The sequence below is a fragment of the Erigeron canadensis genome, chromosome 3 (genome assembly GCF_010389155.1).
Source record: "Erigeron canadensis isolate Cc75 chromosome 3, C_canadensis_v1, whole genome shotgun sequence".
Classification (NCBI taxonomy): Eukaryota; Viridiplantae; Streptophyta; class Magnoliopsida; order Asterales; family Asteraceae; genus Erigeron; species Erigeron canadensis.
The window spans coordinates 37,889,377-37,905,341 of record NC_057763.1 but is presented as its reverse complement, the minus strand read 5'-3'; the positions used below and the strand labels follow the sequence as shown (position 1 = coordinate 37,905,341).

Here is a 15,965-nt window from a genome sequence, read left to right as displayed (position 1 = left end):
GGCATGAATTTTTCTAAACATTACCAGGTTTCTTTTTAAATTATAGATGAATATATGAAAAAATAACTTCACTTAACTCAAATTTATTGTTAGAAAAAGGAATAGAGAATAATTAACAACATCAGCTTACGTACAATATTGTCAACGCCAAATCCACTTATCTAAAAGCCGGTTTGGAGTTTGGACCATGAAGGCTAGATCAAGTGGCTGGAGTCATTCCTGGTTTACCCCAGGTCATAGGTTCGACTCTCTGGAGTGATATGTCATGGGGGTTTTTTCCTTTGAATGACCTGTAACGACTTATGGTTTATATCTCGTAATTTAGTGTACGTGCAAGACTTCACTATTATACAGTGAGGTGTCCCCTGATGTCGAATACCGGCCTGCTGTTAAAAAAAAAAAGCAGCTGGTTTGGGCTTCAAAACTGATAACTTAAATGGGCCTGGTGTTGGTTTCAAGTCATGGGCTTCAGAAACTAACGTTTCTTTTGGTCGGATATCAAAATCAAACCCAAACAAATTCACCTGAAGTCCTGATATTTTTGTTGTATACATTTCTGCAGTTTGTTGCTGCACTCACATGAATCGGAAACAATGTCCGAAGCTCCGTCGTTAATCTCTTTATGCATAAAATCAATCAAAGATGCAATTCTTGACGGTAATTACTTTTAATTTTACTTTTCTTTTTTGTAAAATCATTACACGTTAAAACTTTCATTTCATTGCCGCTTGATATTTTATAGGTTTAAAAGCAGTTAAAATTGATCATTTTTTTTTACTGTTTAATTGTGATTATATGTGTGCAGAAAATGAGAATTTATCATATTTGTATCAACTTCCACCAGAATTATTTGATCAGATTTTACCAAATTTACCTCCTCTCGCATTACAGTTTCTACAAGATGCAATGTATGTTACTTTTATATCTCTGTATCTATCTATATATACCTGTATCTATATCTCATATATGTGTTACAGTATTTGTGTAAATTGACATTATGTAGCTAATTTTTTTGATAATATATAATTGCAGGCCATCTAGTAGTTCTAATGATGATGATTCCGTAAACCCCTTAAAAAAACGTAAAAGGTTTCGTCTTTCTCAGTTTTTCGAAACTCCTTTTTTTAATTTTTGTATGGTTTGAACTGGGAAAATAGTATTTACTAAGTTATTGTATAAATCTTTGCAGATTTGAGGGATTTGATGAAGCTTGGAAAATATTGTATAAATCAAGATGGCCGGAAGATGTTCAACGGGACGATGAATCAAACATCGATTGGCAACAGCTTTACTGGGAAAAACATCTGCAGAAGTATGCAAACGCGCTCGACTTTATAGTTTTATTTTAATTTATGGAATATTTGTATGTTTGATCATTTAATTTGGTATTGGTAACAGTTGCCTTAATGCAACATTGGAATCGGTATCCATCACTTTATTTGGTAGATCTCTTGGTGAAGTCGATATCCCAGGTCATTTCTATTGCCTTTGTACGCATTTCCGGTTCATAATGGTGTGAAATTTATAAGAGGCGTGTGTTTGTTTTGTTTTTTTTAATGATTTTTGTTATGTTTTGCAGATACTTTGTTACAATATATTAGTCATGAAAGATGCGTTAACAGGTCAAGAAGTTACTCAAAGTTAACGTATCACTGTGAGCGTTTTGGTTTGTATGCCAGGTAAAACTCTTTGTTTCTTATGACATGCTCAGATATAAGTTTGTGTGTGCGGTTTTCATAGACATGTTTTTCTAAGCTTTTCTTATTTGGATGTTTAATTGCAGGTGTCTGAGACTTCAAAGTGTTCATTGTGCTGCTGAACTTGTTGTAAGCTGAACTAAAGAATTATATGAAAGTGTTTTATAGTATATGCTGATTGATGTTTACGTTTGTGTAACAGTATTTATTAAGGAATACTCGGTTGGAAAGTTTGGATGTGCATTGGCTCAAGTCAAAGCATCAGGTAATCATTGTTTCTCCATTTATTTGCGGCTACTATTTAATTATGTGAACCTATGACGTGCCTTTATTAATTACGTCATCTGGCTTACCCATGTATCGACTTCTGATATGGAAAGTAAGCTTTTGGGGAAATACCCTAGACATACTATTTCATGAATCAATCACGTGGAGTAAAGCATATACTTTTTCCAGGTAGATGGACTCTGCAAACTTTTGGAGCAAAACAATGAAACTCTGAAATCGATTGAGTTCGTCAGTTGCAAGCTTCTTGCAACTCTTGTGAGTGCGATCTGTGACTCACTTCATGTAAAGGGCTTCAAGCCAAATGTGATTGAAAGTTTCTCAATTAAAAGATCAAGCTTTCTTGACAGCCAATCTGTTCCTTTACCTCTTGGTTTGGAATCATTTTTAATGGCAGCAAGGTGTGAGCTAATTATCCTGTAATGTTATTTTTTTAACCCATAGTATGTGTACTTGCTTATGATGTGTCATACTTATTGACGCGTTAAAATTTCTTTTTGATAGCAGCAATTTGACATCATTGATACTCTCCGACAATCACATGTCGGGGAAAACTGCAAAAATGGTGTTCGATACCTTGCTTGATGCCAAATCTGGTTTACGAGTCCTGGATCTCTCTGAAAACAATGTGAGTGCTTCTATACAACTATGTGAAACCTGCTGGTGATTTCTTTCATTATATTTAAGTTTGGATTTCATTTTCAAAATTTCAGATTTCTGGTTGGCTTTCACATATTAAGTGGGTGTCTAAAGATCGACAAGCTAACAAATACATGAAATCATTACGTGTGCTCAATTTGAGGTACTACCTTCCCTTTTCTGGAGTGTTTTCGTTCTATTGGCTTCAGGCCATGCAGAATGATTATGTTTTGTTAGTATTATGTTCTATTAAGTACTTATATAGTTTCTATAGATTAAGTTAACGTATAGCGACAGTTGACTTTATAACGTGAACTAACCTTTTATTTATACTCCCTACTGTTTGTTGTTTTTGTTCATTTCAATCGCAATCTCATAGGCGGTACTATCAAATTTTGACACATTCTTGTTTGTAGAAGCAACAATTTGCGAAAAGATGATGTGGACTGCCTTAAGTATGCCGCTATGGTTTATATGCCAAACTTAGAAGTCTTGAATTTAAGTGATAATCCTCTACAGTATAACGGGGTTAGGTCAGTACTTTTTACCTTTCTAGTAGATATTGACTTATAGATACCACGTGAACTCTAATCTGACATGTCATCTTATAAATGTAGTATCCTTGTTTCATATTTAAAAGAAAAGTCAAACTCTGATACTCCCCTTGCTGAGTTACACTTGGAAAACTGCCAGCTATATTCGGGGGGTGGACTATTAGATGATCTTGCTGCATTAAATGTTCCACTAAAGGCCCTCTCAATTGGAGATAATCCCCTTTCCAGGTTTACTTCTCATAAATCATATGCTTCCTTCCGATATATCTGTGTTCTGGTGTTAGATGTTTCTGTCTTTGCACAGCTTTCCACACAACCATTTGGGGGCACATCTGGGAAGATTCTTATGTTCGGGTATTCAAGCCATTGATATTAAGAGGACCGGATTAGGTAAATCAGGCTTTTCAGATGCACAAAAAGAAATTACTAAAGAGCTGAATCTTGTCCATATCAATATAAGGTTCACTTTGTTACTAGGTCTTTCTAAAATTTCTTCCTTTAAGATAATATATTGATGCATGGAAAAGAACTCATGTCAATGAATCTTGCACAGTGGTAACGCAGGTTCAGTCAATGTCGTGGAGTTTTTGTCCAAGGTGATTTCACAGGCTCCAAATCTTATTTCAGTCGATGCAAGCTCAAACTGGATTCCCATGGAATCAGTACCTTCGATATGCTCCTTTCTTAATGCTGCAAAGGGTAAGCAATTGAATTTATCTTTCCCAAAAATATACAATACTATTTTCACTGCTTTTAGAAAGAATTTGGCTTATAAAGTGTTATGCACAAAGATCGTGCATAAAAAGGGTGAGTTCCAATAAGTGCTTTGACAAAGTATAGGAGCGAAATATAAACGTGAAATTTAATTCATCTGTAAAGATGGTACTAGCAACCGTTTTACTTATTAATGGATCATTTAGAGTTGTGTTTGATCTCAAATAAGTTAAATCAGGAAGAATTTTTCATGCTAAAAGGGAAACTAGTTGAAAGTTACGCAAAGTCTATTTTAAAGCCTGCAGCCTCCTAACTAGTTGCATTTTAAAGATAGGGAGGTGATATATAAACACACAAAATTTCTCAATCCACAAAAGTTGCAATATATTATGCATGATGCATTTGGGTACAAGTAGATGAGGCATGTACTTTTGCACATGGAGAATGTATTTTGTGCACATATCACCTCCCTTTTAGATATGCTGTAGATTTTTATTGTAACAATAATTATACTTGATGCATTGCTATGTTTATTAAAAAAGGGATAAAAGAGTGTCCACGGTCTAACCCCAGCCCTCACTGAAAATTAGATTCAGCCATAACCCATTTTGACACATTATCCAACTCCTACCTTGCCATCTCTAATCTCCAGTTTCAACTTTTTTTAATTTGTTTAGGGAAACTTGGGCATTTAGACTTGCAGAATAATCCCTTATGCAACAAACCCGGCATTGCTTCCCTGCTGGCTGAATTTCAACTCGATGGAAAACCAAACATCTTAATTTCATCTCCCCAGGCTACTCACCATTATGACAATGATCCATAAGAGCAGAAGAAGTCAAGAAGGATGTAAAGAAGAAGAATACAGCAACGTAGTTTATATATTATATGATGTTAGTAATCAATACTTTATAAAGTGTATGGTAATGTTATATGTAAGGAATAAGTTATTGCAACCAGTCTTAATAAGTACAGTTACATTCTTTTTGTGTGTGTGTGTTTTTGTTGTTGTTTCTAGAAGAATTGTTTGTAGTTGTCACATCAACCTAATTGAATTTAGAAATGAAGGCACACAAAGAAGATATGTAGTGCATCTCATCACAATATATACAGGCTTATATGTTTTACCAAATATAGTTTTTAAGTGTTTCGGTTTTGTGGGTTAGCTATTAATTCTCACATTAAGTAAACCTTACAATTTCATCATAAGGTCATGTCATATAGATACAATTTTCAAATCAAAATGTTCGACGGTAGCGAGTAGTTTGCATTTTGTAAGCTTACTAAATAAGAAGAGGCAATTTTGATGATGTGCAGGATATTCTAGGTTTTTTCATGCAGATAGGGAAATGATTTTACCTTTTATATTATTGTGCTCATCTAGCTTGGCATGGGTGTTTCTTTTGAGAAAAAGTGGTTTCTATAAGTTTGATTTACCTTCAACTAGCCATATTGTAAAGGAAGTAGTCGTCCTTATTAGTTAATCACATATACAATAAAGAATCAATGTGCATCCAAAAGTGAAAGTTTCCTTCTTGTTTACTGAAGAAAGAAGAAAGATTGCTTATGCTTGTCACATCAAACTAATTGCAATTTAGATATGGCAACACAAATGCATAATTGTTTGTAATTGCCTGGAGCTGGTCCATAAAGAATGATTGATCAGGTCTTAAGGATCCACACTTATTTCTTTTTCGGTAGACATATATATGTAATTGTTTGTGTAAATTGTGATTAAATTGTAGTTGTCGATTAAATAAAATTTATGTTAATTATTTTGTTTAGGTATGATTGATTTGTTGACAGTACATGACAAAACTAATCTCATAAAAGGAATGGGTTGGTGGGTTGGCTTGTCATTAAGTTATTCTTATCTCTATGTATATTTGTGTGTCATCTCTTCTATGCAACAATTATATTTCCTAAACACTTTATTTATGAGTTATTTGATGACAAAATCAATAAGGTTATATATAATTACTCCCGAGATTCAATTATGGATAAGAAAACACATTATGTGTTTCATTATAATAATAGGTGTGTCAATAATGTTTTTGTACTTACTCTTATTATCAATGTATATTTAAATAAATAATCATGTAATGATTGTCATTCTAAATAGGATGATATTGATCATGACTTGTTCATTATGTATTGAATAAGCTTAGGGTGTCATTTTCAATATATGTGAGTATGTAACTCGTTTATAATCTGAATCTGAATAGTTTGAGTTTCGGAGACATGCATAATTGAAAACGAGCATAATACCCGCACGTTGCGACGGATTTTGTTTTAGGAGTGACAATTTGTTATAAAGGTAGATACGGTAATTCAGTGTTGTAATGTACGGATGACCATTTTGAAAACCATATATATAGTGAAAGGGATTTTTTAAAAGAAAAAAAAAATATGCTTAATTTTTTATGACATACCATAAATAAAACTTCAAAATGCTTTATAAGGGAGTATAGATAACTAGCAATCTAGAACTAATTTGTATGCACGAGGAATGAAGCAGCTTTTAATCATAATCGATCATGCACAGGATAGAAGCGGTTTCTAATCATAATCATAATCAAGCAGTATATAACGAGGCAATAGAACTTAAATTTACTATTACAAAAAATAAAATAATTCACAATATATTCTTTTGCTCATTTAACTTCAACAAATGGGATCATGGCGATTGGTGGTAGTGATAGTGGTGGCGGTGTCGAATGATGTTGGTTGATTTAAATGTAATCGATGTAAAGGTGATAGTTTAAATATATTAGTAAAAAAAGGGTAAACAGGTAGGACCCCTCTGGCCCCATGTATCATTTTGGTACCAAGAGCGCACACCGCATATAACTCATGTCTGGTAAGTCATCATCATCACACATGGGATCACACGATATAGTTTATCCACTTGCATTTGACAATTTTGATCCTGTGACTTCTAGCTTTTACTTGTGGGTCCATGACGTCACATGATGACGGTACCACACTAGGATATCACCCCATTAGTAAATATATTAATGTAGTAGATTAAAGCTTATAGAATAAATTAGCAAGATAAAGTTTTACAGTGTAAATTACCCCGTAGTTTATTAGGGATAAATTGGGTCATTTCCAATAATTCTTTCCATAAAGAATATTCATTAAAGACAATTCGTATTTTCGCAACTCACTATTGTTTAACACTTTTCAAAATGAGGACCGGGAGAGAGAGAACAATTTTTACCAAGGAGTCGAGGTTTGTTGTATTATGCAACAGATATTTTCACTCATTTGTTTAAATTCCATAACGTTAAGACATATGTCATTTATTAAATATTTTTGATATTTTATTTAACGACAAATACACTACTATACAGCTATACTACTAAATTACACAAAATAATACTAAATTAATAACTTATTACAAAGATTGAACTTTGATATTTATCCAACAAAGATTGAACTTACATTGGCAAAATTTTCTCTTCATCTTATATTTATGTGTCATAATTTTTCTTTTGTAGTATACTAGTGTATGATAGATTTTTGTAAGTCAATATACAAAAATGAAAAACCAATCGAAGGGAAATGAACGGCAAATTACCGTTTTTCATGGGTTTTTTCTGTTAAGTTAATATACAAAAAGGAAAAACCAATATGAAAAATAATTACTACTCATGTTTTATGCTTCCTCTATGTATAAACGGGTCAAAATTAAATACTAGTTTAGTAAAATTTATATGTAGACTTCAAATAACTAAAACTGATATATTCATCACTAAGCTAATATATAATTTTTGAGGTGGATCATGCACGTATGGCAAACTGTTAATCAACAAAATATGAAGGCGACCTCGTACCCGACATGCATCTTAACAAACAATTTCTTTTAGTTTTGGTGAGACTCACTTGTCGACCATTTGTTAGCTTTCCATCAATCATACCATGACTTTTAGTACCATGACGACACTAGGAATTGAAGTTGAGCATTTTTATGAACACTATATAGCTAGATGATAATTTACCTTTTGACTTTTGTCCACTAACAAGCTATTAATTCTTGACACCGGCCATTCTTTTTCCTAACAAGGACCACATATTATAATTAACCAAAATACAAAAATATTGATATCTTACTATATTTTCGTGCTATTTGTTCGTACTATACGTACTTCGTTTAGTTTCATTCATCATTTTGTACATTCATACTTGCATCAATACTACGTAGTATTTAAATAACATGTCTTACGTGGGTAAGAATGTTTTAAAAAAAGTATATGGTTGGAAAAACCATATATATGCATGTTGGGATCGTTTCAAAAATTAATTATTATCCTACTTACAAATATTAGGCCGTTAGGTTTATTTGATTGTGAACCCTTCATCAAGTTATAATTTATAGCTTTTTTTATTAACATGATGGAAAACAACTTAAGAGAATAAACCGAAAAAAACTTTCTTTATGTCAAATTATGCTCGTGAAATTTGACTCGTATAAGATTATATATCAATTTCATTCCCCTCTTTTGTGGCAGATGATGTGATTACATTCAGATCGTTGTTATACTTACACGTGCAGAAAACAGTTATCGTTGTTATATATATGATATGTGAATTGTCAATATATTCCAATCTATACTTCTATATTACAGAGTATATGTTGAAAACACTTTTCATATGTCTAGCTACAATCAGAGGCGATACCAGGAAAAAATTTTAAATGGGGCAAACTTAGAAAACTTATAAAAAATAAATATAAAAAGGGGCAAAATGTTAAACACCTATAGAAAATTTTTAAAATTTTATGAAAAATTTAAAAATACATGACAAAAATTTAAATTTGGAGGGAGGCATTAGACCCCCTTACCCCCTTTAGTACCGCCCCTGGCTACAATGTTTGTTCTTCTCTCTTATATAGTTATATATGTAATGCCTATTTATTAAACAAGATGTATCTTTTAAGTTTTAACATCTTAATTTACCAAATGTGTACGTAAATCAATTTGTTACAAGAGGATGGTTTATGTTCAATGTAACTTCAATTGAGATAAAGTCCTAGCTATATGCATATGAGTGTGTCGGTTGTATATATAGAATAGATTGGAATTGTTCTATACTAATTAACAAGTTGAGTGATGGATCCTCTCTTAATTATATCCTTTCTTGAATAGGTTATTAAACGTTTAAGCTTTGGACCAGTTAGCCTATATGGATGAATAATGTCATTAAGTTTAAATTTGTTGTAAAAACTTTTTTAAAACAGTTTATAATTGCATTTATATATATATATATATATATATATATATTTATATTAAAACAGTAGTAATCATGATGATCCTAGAGATTCATCTATACAAAACTAACTTATAATATTGGCACGTAGGACTTAATCCTATGTGGCATCCTCATACTTATTTTACAATATTTTATCTTATATTTATGTAAATAAATTTATATAAAAAGACCAATATATATTTTTTATTTGTCATGAGATTTGCAAATCTAGGTTTCTTTGTTACTAATCCTTCTTCCATATTTATTCTTTAGCAACCCGATTTTTATTTATTCCTAAATATTCCTCTTAAATCTCATTTTATCTTTGCTATTAATTCATGATCATCATCGTTGGTTTCTTCTCCCCATATCTTTTATGATTTTATTTTTTGCTATACTTCCCATTGCAATATTCCACTAACTAATCTATTTTGGATATGGGTTTTAGCTTTTTGGATGTTATTTATTTAGTTATTTTTATTTCAGTATGAATTAATCAATGTCAACATCTTGATTTCTATTTATTTTGAATCACCGTTTTGTCTTTCAATTATGATGTATTTGATGATTGTTTAATTTAATTATGTTTTGTTCCCACTAATTAGCATTGTTAACTCCTTTTAGTATTTCAACATTAGGTGGTGTATCACATGCATTAGTATATATCATGACTTTGGATGTTGTACGTTGATATTTTTCATATATATGTTCTAATTCTATTATTATATGATGGCGTAGTGTTGAAATTATTGCATAAGATACACTATATTATTTTTTTATTTTTTCTGGTCGTCAATTATTATATCAACTTTTTTTTTTATTTACGTAATTTATTTTTAATTGTCGCCTATCGTGCAATTCAAAAAATTTAAATATAAACCGTAATGCTATAACTTTTAAATGAAATTTTATATTGGTTTTTTTATATAGTTTCATTATTCATCTCTGTTTTTCAAAGTGGGATTTTGATGCAGATGCCAAAGCTTCATTAATTCTACCATGATAGTAATTCTTTTAATTTCTAATTCAAAATATTTCTTTGTATTTATTAGGGGTAAGCAAAAACCGAACCGTAAAATCGAAAACCGAAAAAATCCAATAAAACCGAACCGAAAAAACCGAAAACCGAAGCAAACCGATTGGTTTGGTTTTGATTTTCCAAAAACCGAACGAATCGGTTCGGGTTTCGGTTTCATATATAAAACCGAACTGAACCGAAACTATATATATTTTATATATATATAAATTATTTTGCTTATGGTAGTAAAAGAATAAAATAAATATTGATTATTTTGAAAATCCAAAGTATAAGTTACTGCTTTCTTTTCACAGGAACAATTCGTTTTGTTTGAGGGTCAAAATTGAAACTTGTTTATATGTTGAGGTTATAATGAAACTTGTCTAAAATAAGGGTTGAATATGTAAAACAAAGTTATATTTAAGGGTTTAAGTTGTATAAACTCAAAAAGTTTAGATCTGGACATATGACCACGTCTTCTTCATTGTTGCTGCTAGCTGCAACTCCATATTTCTTCAAATACAAGCTTTCATATTTAGTGTCTTTTTACTTAACAAATTCGTAACTATAGTATTATTTATAAAATACCGAATCAAAACCGAAACCGAACCAAAACCGAGATAAAAACCGAAAAACCAAACCGATAAAAAACCGAACACATTGGTTTCGCGATGTGAAAAACCGAACTAATCGGTTTTGGTTTCGGTTTTGGGCCAAAACTGACCCAAACCGACCCATGCTCAGCCCTAGTATTTATGACTCACTAGAGAATATATCTTAAGCTACCTTTATTGTAGTGTATTTACCCTTTCACTATATGAAATTTTATGCATTCCTCAAACATTTTAACGTCCAAAAAATGTTGGATCTTTATTGTCCTATAAACTTATTATTTAAACTGCTTCAGTAAAAACAACAATCAACTTTTTTTTAAACAGACACGCATCACGTGGGTTAAAGATCTCGTATATATATATATGAGAACACTTTTAAAATAAAAACGATGAGAACACCTTAAAAACATCATTTTGATGCATTAAAAGTCCATAAAACTAACATAGTGCATAACTAATTATCATCATTTAAGTGTTTAACAACACATTCATCCGTCAAAATCGAAATAATCATATTTTTTGTTTTGTACATCCATCTTGGATGCATATTCATCAAAATGATGCATCCAACAAAAAACGTGATTTTTTCGATTTTAATGAATCAATGTGTTGTTAAACACTTAAATAATGATAGTTAGTTATGCACTATGTCAGTTTTATGGACTTTTAATGCATCAAAATGATGATTTTAAGGTGTTCTCACCGTTCTTATTTTAAATTTGTTCTTATTTGATTGTCCCCCTATATATATATATATATATATATATAGGGAAAGATAATTTGAAAGCAACTAAAAAAAGTCCAAAAAAGGACCATTGATTTTCGTAAGTTACACACCACCATCATGATGATGTGTAACTTAACTTACACATGATTTTCTAGTGGGCCCGTCGCCGGAAAGTCTTAGTGTTTTTACAAAAAAGTCTTGTATATCGTAGTAGATGATTATGGTGTACAAAAATCAATGGTCCTAGTTGGTCCTAAAATAAGAAGTGGTCTCAAAATATCTCACCCCTATATATATATATATATATATTCCAGGGTAAAGTTATTTTAAGAACCTTTTTTTTTGCAAGAACCTTTGAGAACTTTTCAAATCAAGCCCAACCGATAATTGTTCTTTACATGAAAATTATTTTTTGATTGTTTTCTGAATAACTTATGTGTAATTTTGAAGTTTATAATTGTGTGTAGGCATGGATTATCATCCGTTATACAATTATGTGAAGATTTGGATTCTTGATCACATGTGCACGAATATTGCTATGATCACATGTATAACTTTTCACATATATTCCATATTAAACCATTTCCTTCCATCCCATTTTTCAAAACATGATCTTTGCGTAACTATTATATACACTATCATTTTCTTTTTCAAGTGAAATAACTCATCACAACACCTCTCATGTCATTGCACAACCACTTATAAAGGAGGGGTAGTCGGAACTACGAGTCTGTTAAATTTTTGCATTATAATTATCTTAAAAAGATGTATTTTTTATTGGTGCTACATGTCAAATAAATATGGAATACCGGTCAACGTAAATAACTTTAAACTTTTAAAAGAGTTTCTTAAAATATAACTTATAAAGATGTATTTGTGCAAATAAGTATCTAAAGAATACGATCAAAAGTGTCAAAAACTCTTAAAATCTATCAAAAATAGACAAAAAAATCTTTTAAAAAAATGTTAAAGATCGTAACAATCTAGACGTTATCATTACTTTACGGCGATAAATTGTGTTGCGGGTCACATTCGATCTGGTTCCGCTACTGTCTCACATTATTTATTGTCATTATCGTATCTCGCATGCATCTATTTTTTAAAAATGTGTAAATTACAATTGTCTAATTATAATAAAATCATATTTTATTGTAATGAGATATGTATTATTTGAAATAAGAGACGACGGTGATTGGTGGAGGTGGTGGTGTTAGAGTTATGGTTATTAATGTAAAATTAATAGATATAAATGGAGTAATATAGTTATATTAAGCGTTGAATTATTAATGTGTTGTAGATAATTTTATTAAGATTACTATAGATATATATTGTGAAGATATTTAAATTAGTAAATAATAGAGATGAATATTTAGATATTTTAAAAACTAAAATCTATATAATTATTAAAACAGTATGAATCCGAATGATTCTAGAGCCTCTAAAAACTTAAACATATTTTATAATATTGCCACATGGGATTATATATTATGTGGCAGCCTTATACATTTTTTACAATATTTTAACTATAAAATATAAAACAAATTATAGAATAAAAAAAAAATATGGTTATTTAGTATAAAAATAAAATCTCTATAATAAATAAAAGACAATTGTCTTTTAAAAGTATTTTTAGAAAAAATGTGATGTGCCAAGTCTATAATTTTACTTAAAAGGTCTATATTTTAATTATGATGTCATAAATAATTTACACTTTTTTAAATTAAAAATAGGTCACTAAATGCTTATTTAAAGTTATTAATCTTTTATTTATAAAAAAAGAAAATTATTTTATATAGTATATAATATTCTTTTATGTTTTGTAAATGCAATATGTACTTTATCAATATATAAATATTGTGTTATTCAATTCACTATCTTCAAAAATTACTTGCATAGTTTTTAACTTTATAATTTTAATTAAAATGTCCGGGTTAAACCCGGATAAATTCGCTAATATATAAGTATTCTTTTATGTTTTGTTAATGCAATAGGTACTTTATCAATATATAAATATTGTGTTATTCAATTCACTATCTCCAAAAATTACTTGCATATTTTTTAGTTTTATAATTTTAATTAATATACCCGGGTTAAACCCGAGTAAATTCACTAGTATAGAAAGTATAGAAAGGTAAAAATGGTGAAACGAATTGTATGGACACAAAAATAAAAAAGTGAAAAAATTGTTAAACATTGTTGGAAATTATATTATTTTTTTTTTTTGGCAATTATCTTTTTTTTTTCTCTAACAATACTAATAATCATATTTTCCGTATATTAAATTAATTCCATAGGTTCCATAAATTTTACACATATATTTCAAATCCAATATAAGTAATACTTATCTTGACGATTATTTACACAATTTTATAATAAAATAATACTAACTATTAAAGTTATAAAGTCATAATTTAATGTGTTGATTGATTTTAGAATTTTTTTTTTATAGAATGTAAGCTCCTTTTATATCCCAAAAAAAGTGATTCATATTTAGTTGATTTCTTTTACATAAAGTTAAGCTAATAAGTCCTTTACTCCTTATAATTTTTTGTAACAACTCGCGTATCGCGCGGACAAAAACTCTATATATATAATATCTAATAAAACAGTAGGAATCCAAACGTTATTAAGTCATCCACCTTAACTTAAGGTCTTTTTTAAACATCATCTTATGTGGCATCTCCGTATTTTTTTCACAATATTTATTTTTTATGAAATAAAAATAAGTAAATATATTGGCACATAACAAAATAATAAAAAAAATTAATTTTCTTTCTTAAAAAACCAACACTAACTTTTGTAAATAGATTACATCTGTATGGACTTTTCAATTTCCTTCTTAATACTTTTTTACTTTCAATATGAAGTGCAATTGGACTGTTAACTTTTATGTGTTTTATGCATCTATCTTTTAAACTTTTCTTAATTGATTGGTTATGGTCAGCTAAACATTAGTTCGATCATGTTTATCTTTACATTTTTGTTTTGCGTAGGCTATTTAAAATAACCGTATATCGTGTGGGTAAAAGACCTAGTTGTTATATAAAAAAATAAAAATAAAAATAATTGTTAATATTGTATCACATGTTGGAGAAAAATACGGAGTAACAAATATTAAATTGATGGCACAGTTATGAATGCTTTAGAAATTGGTGTAATTACGTTATGAATTAACTCATTTATGTTCAAAAATACAAGATATAAATGACATTTTAATAGTTTTCTCCAGTTTGGAATTATATACATTCATTTGTATCCAATACCACAATATAAATTATAACTTGCAAAACCCCTTATATATTTATACCAGCTAATCAACCCGAGTTAACTTATAAACGCTTTGTAAATAAATCAAATAATATCCGGGTAATTTTAAAATATGTTGTCATATTAAAATGTATAATAATAGGTTAAATAAGTTGAAAAGTTGTGATAACTTATGTAAAAAACGAAAGTAAACAGAAACAAAAGTTGTGTAGTTGTGGACACACATATACGGTTTTAAGAGAAAAAAATAAAACCGTTATCCAAAAAGACATTATAGTTTTCGGCTTATATAACGAAAATCTTAAGTGATTAAAATCTTACATAAAAATGTGGGCATATAATAAAAAATTATATTAATGATATATAATTACAAAAGGAAGTATATTTTAAAATTTTAAATTAATAAAATATAATAATGATCTCATAATTAAATTCAATGGATGTGTGAGAGTACCACACAAGACTTTTTTAAAAAATTTAATGTCATCACAAATTTATTTTATTTATGTAATAATAATAGATATCTATATCTATCTATATGACATTATAAATAAAGTATTCTTTTCTTTGTTTTCAAAACACCAATTTATAATCACTAGGAAAGAGTTTTTAAAGTAATCATCTTAACAACAAATTAACTAAGTTTATTTGTACGTAATAACAAGTCAACCTCTGGTATATATTGATTGATATCATTTTATGGGTTATATACTTATATTATGTGCTTTTAGATACGTGATTAGTATGTTGATAATAAGAGGGTGTTTGAGATTGAGTTATAAAGTGATTATCTGATTATTGCGTTCGTAAAACGCAAAAAATATAGAAAAGTGTTTGTATGAAAAAATGATTATCGCCTATGAAAACACAGTTTTGGAGAAACATGTACCTATCTGCTTTTTCAAAACGCAGTTTTAAAAATGCATAATCTATTTTGAAAACGCGGATTCTTTTTTGTAATCGCAATACCAAACACCCTCTAATATGATTTTCAAAACTAATTGTTCTACTTATACGAAGATGCCAAATCAACATAATCTTTTACTTTTACTTAAAATAAAGTATAGCAATATTTTGAGCCATTAAGAGTTATTAAAAGATTATTATGAATTAAATTTTGATAAAATTCGTCTTTAAGAAAAGAATAAATATCGAATTCATTCAAATCAAGCTACATACAGTACATTTTGAATGCAA

The 15,965-nt window shown here is 29.4% G+C and overlaps 1 protein-coding gene across 2 annotated transcripts; it reads left to right on the top strand.

The window, feature by feature from the left end:
- Positions 1–548: 548 nt before the first annotated feature.
- Positions 549–4,872, top strand: LOC122593159. 2 transcript variants are annotated; one of them, XM_043765528.1, is made up of 16 exons: positions 549–657; positions 806–908; positions 1,033–1,089; positions 1,190–1,312; positions 1,399–1,472; positions 1,580–1,679; positions 1,784–1,826; positions 1,900–1,962; positions 2,154–2,383; positions 2,490–2,610; positions 2,696–2,784; positions 3,038–3,154; positions 3,239–3,403; positions 3,480–3,635; positions 3,729–3,874; positions 4,567–4,872. In XM_043765528.1, the coding sequence occupies exons 1-16, from the start codon at positions 594–596 to the stop codon at positions 4,713–4,715; spliced, it is 1,800 nt and encodes a 599-aa protein (XP_043621463.1). In that variant the 5' UTR covers positions 549–593; the 3' UTR covers positions 4,716–4,872. The 2 variants fall into 2 exon arrangements, with proteins under 2 accessions (XP_043621463.1, XP_043621462.1); XM_043765527.1 differs by having other exon boundaries at positions 2,487–2,610.
- The last annotated feature ends 11,093 nt before the right edge of the window (positions 4,873–15,965 follow it).

What these genes read in the sequence shown, in the direction of transcription:
- LOC122593159 (XM_043765527.1), top strand. Translation starts at nt 594, where the DNA reads ATGTCCGAAGCTCCGTCGTTAATCTCTTTATGCATAAAATCAATCAAA. An exon ending in CGTTTTGGTTTGTATGCCAG is followed by an intron (nt 1,680 to 1,783) that starts GTAAAACTCTTT and finishes GTTTAATTGCAG; the next exon opens with GTGTCTGAGACTTCAAAGTG. An exon ending in TCATTTTTAATGGCAGCAAG is followed by an intron (nt 2,384 to 2,486) that starts GTGTGAGCTAAT and finishes TCTTTTTGATAG; the next exon opens with CAGCAATTTGACATCATTGA.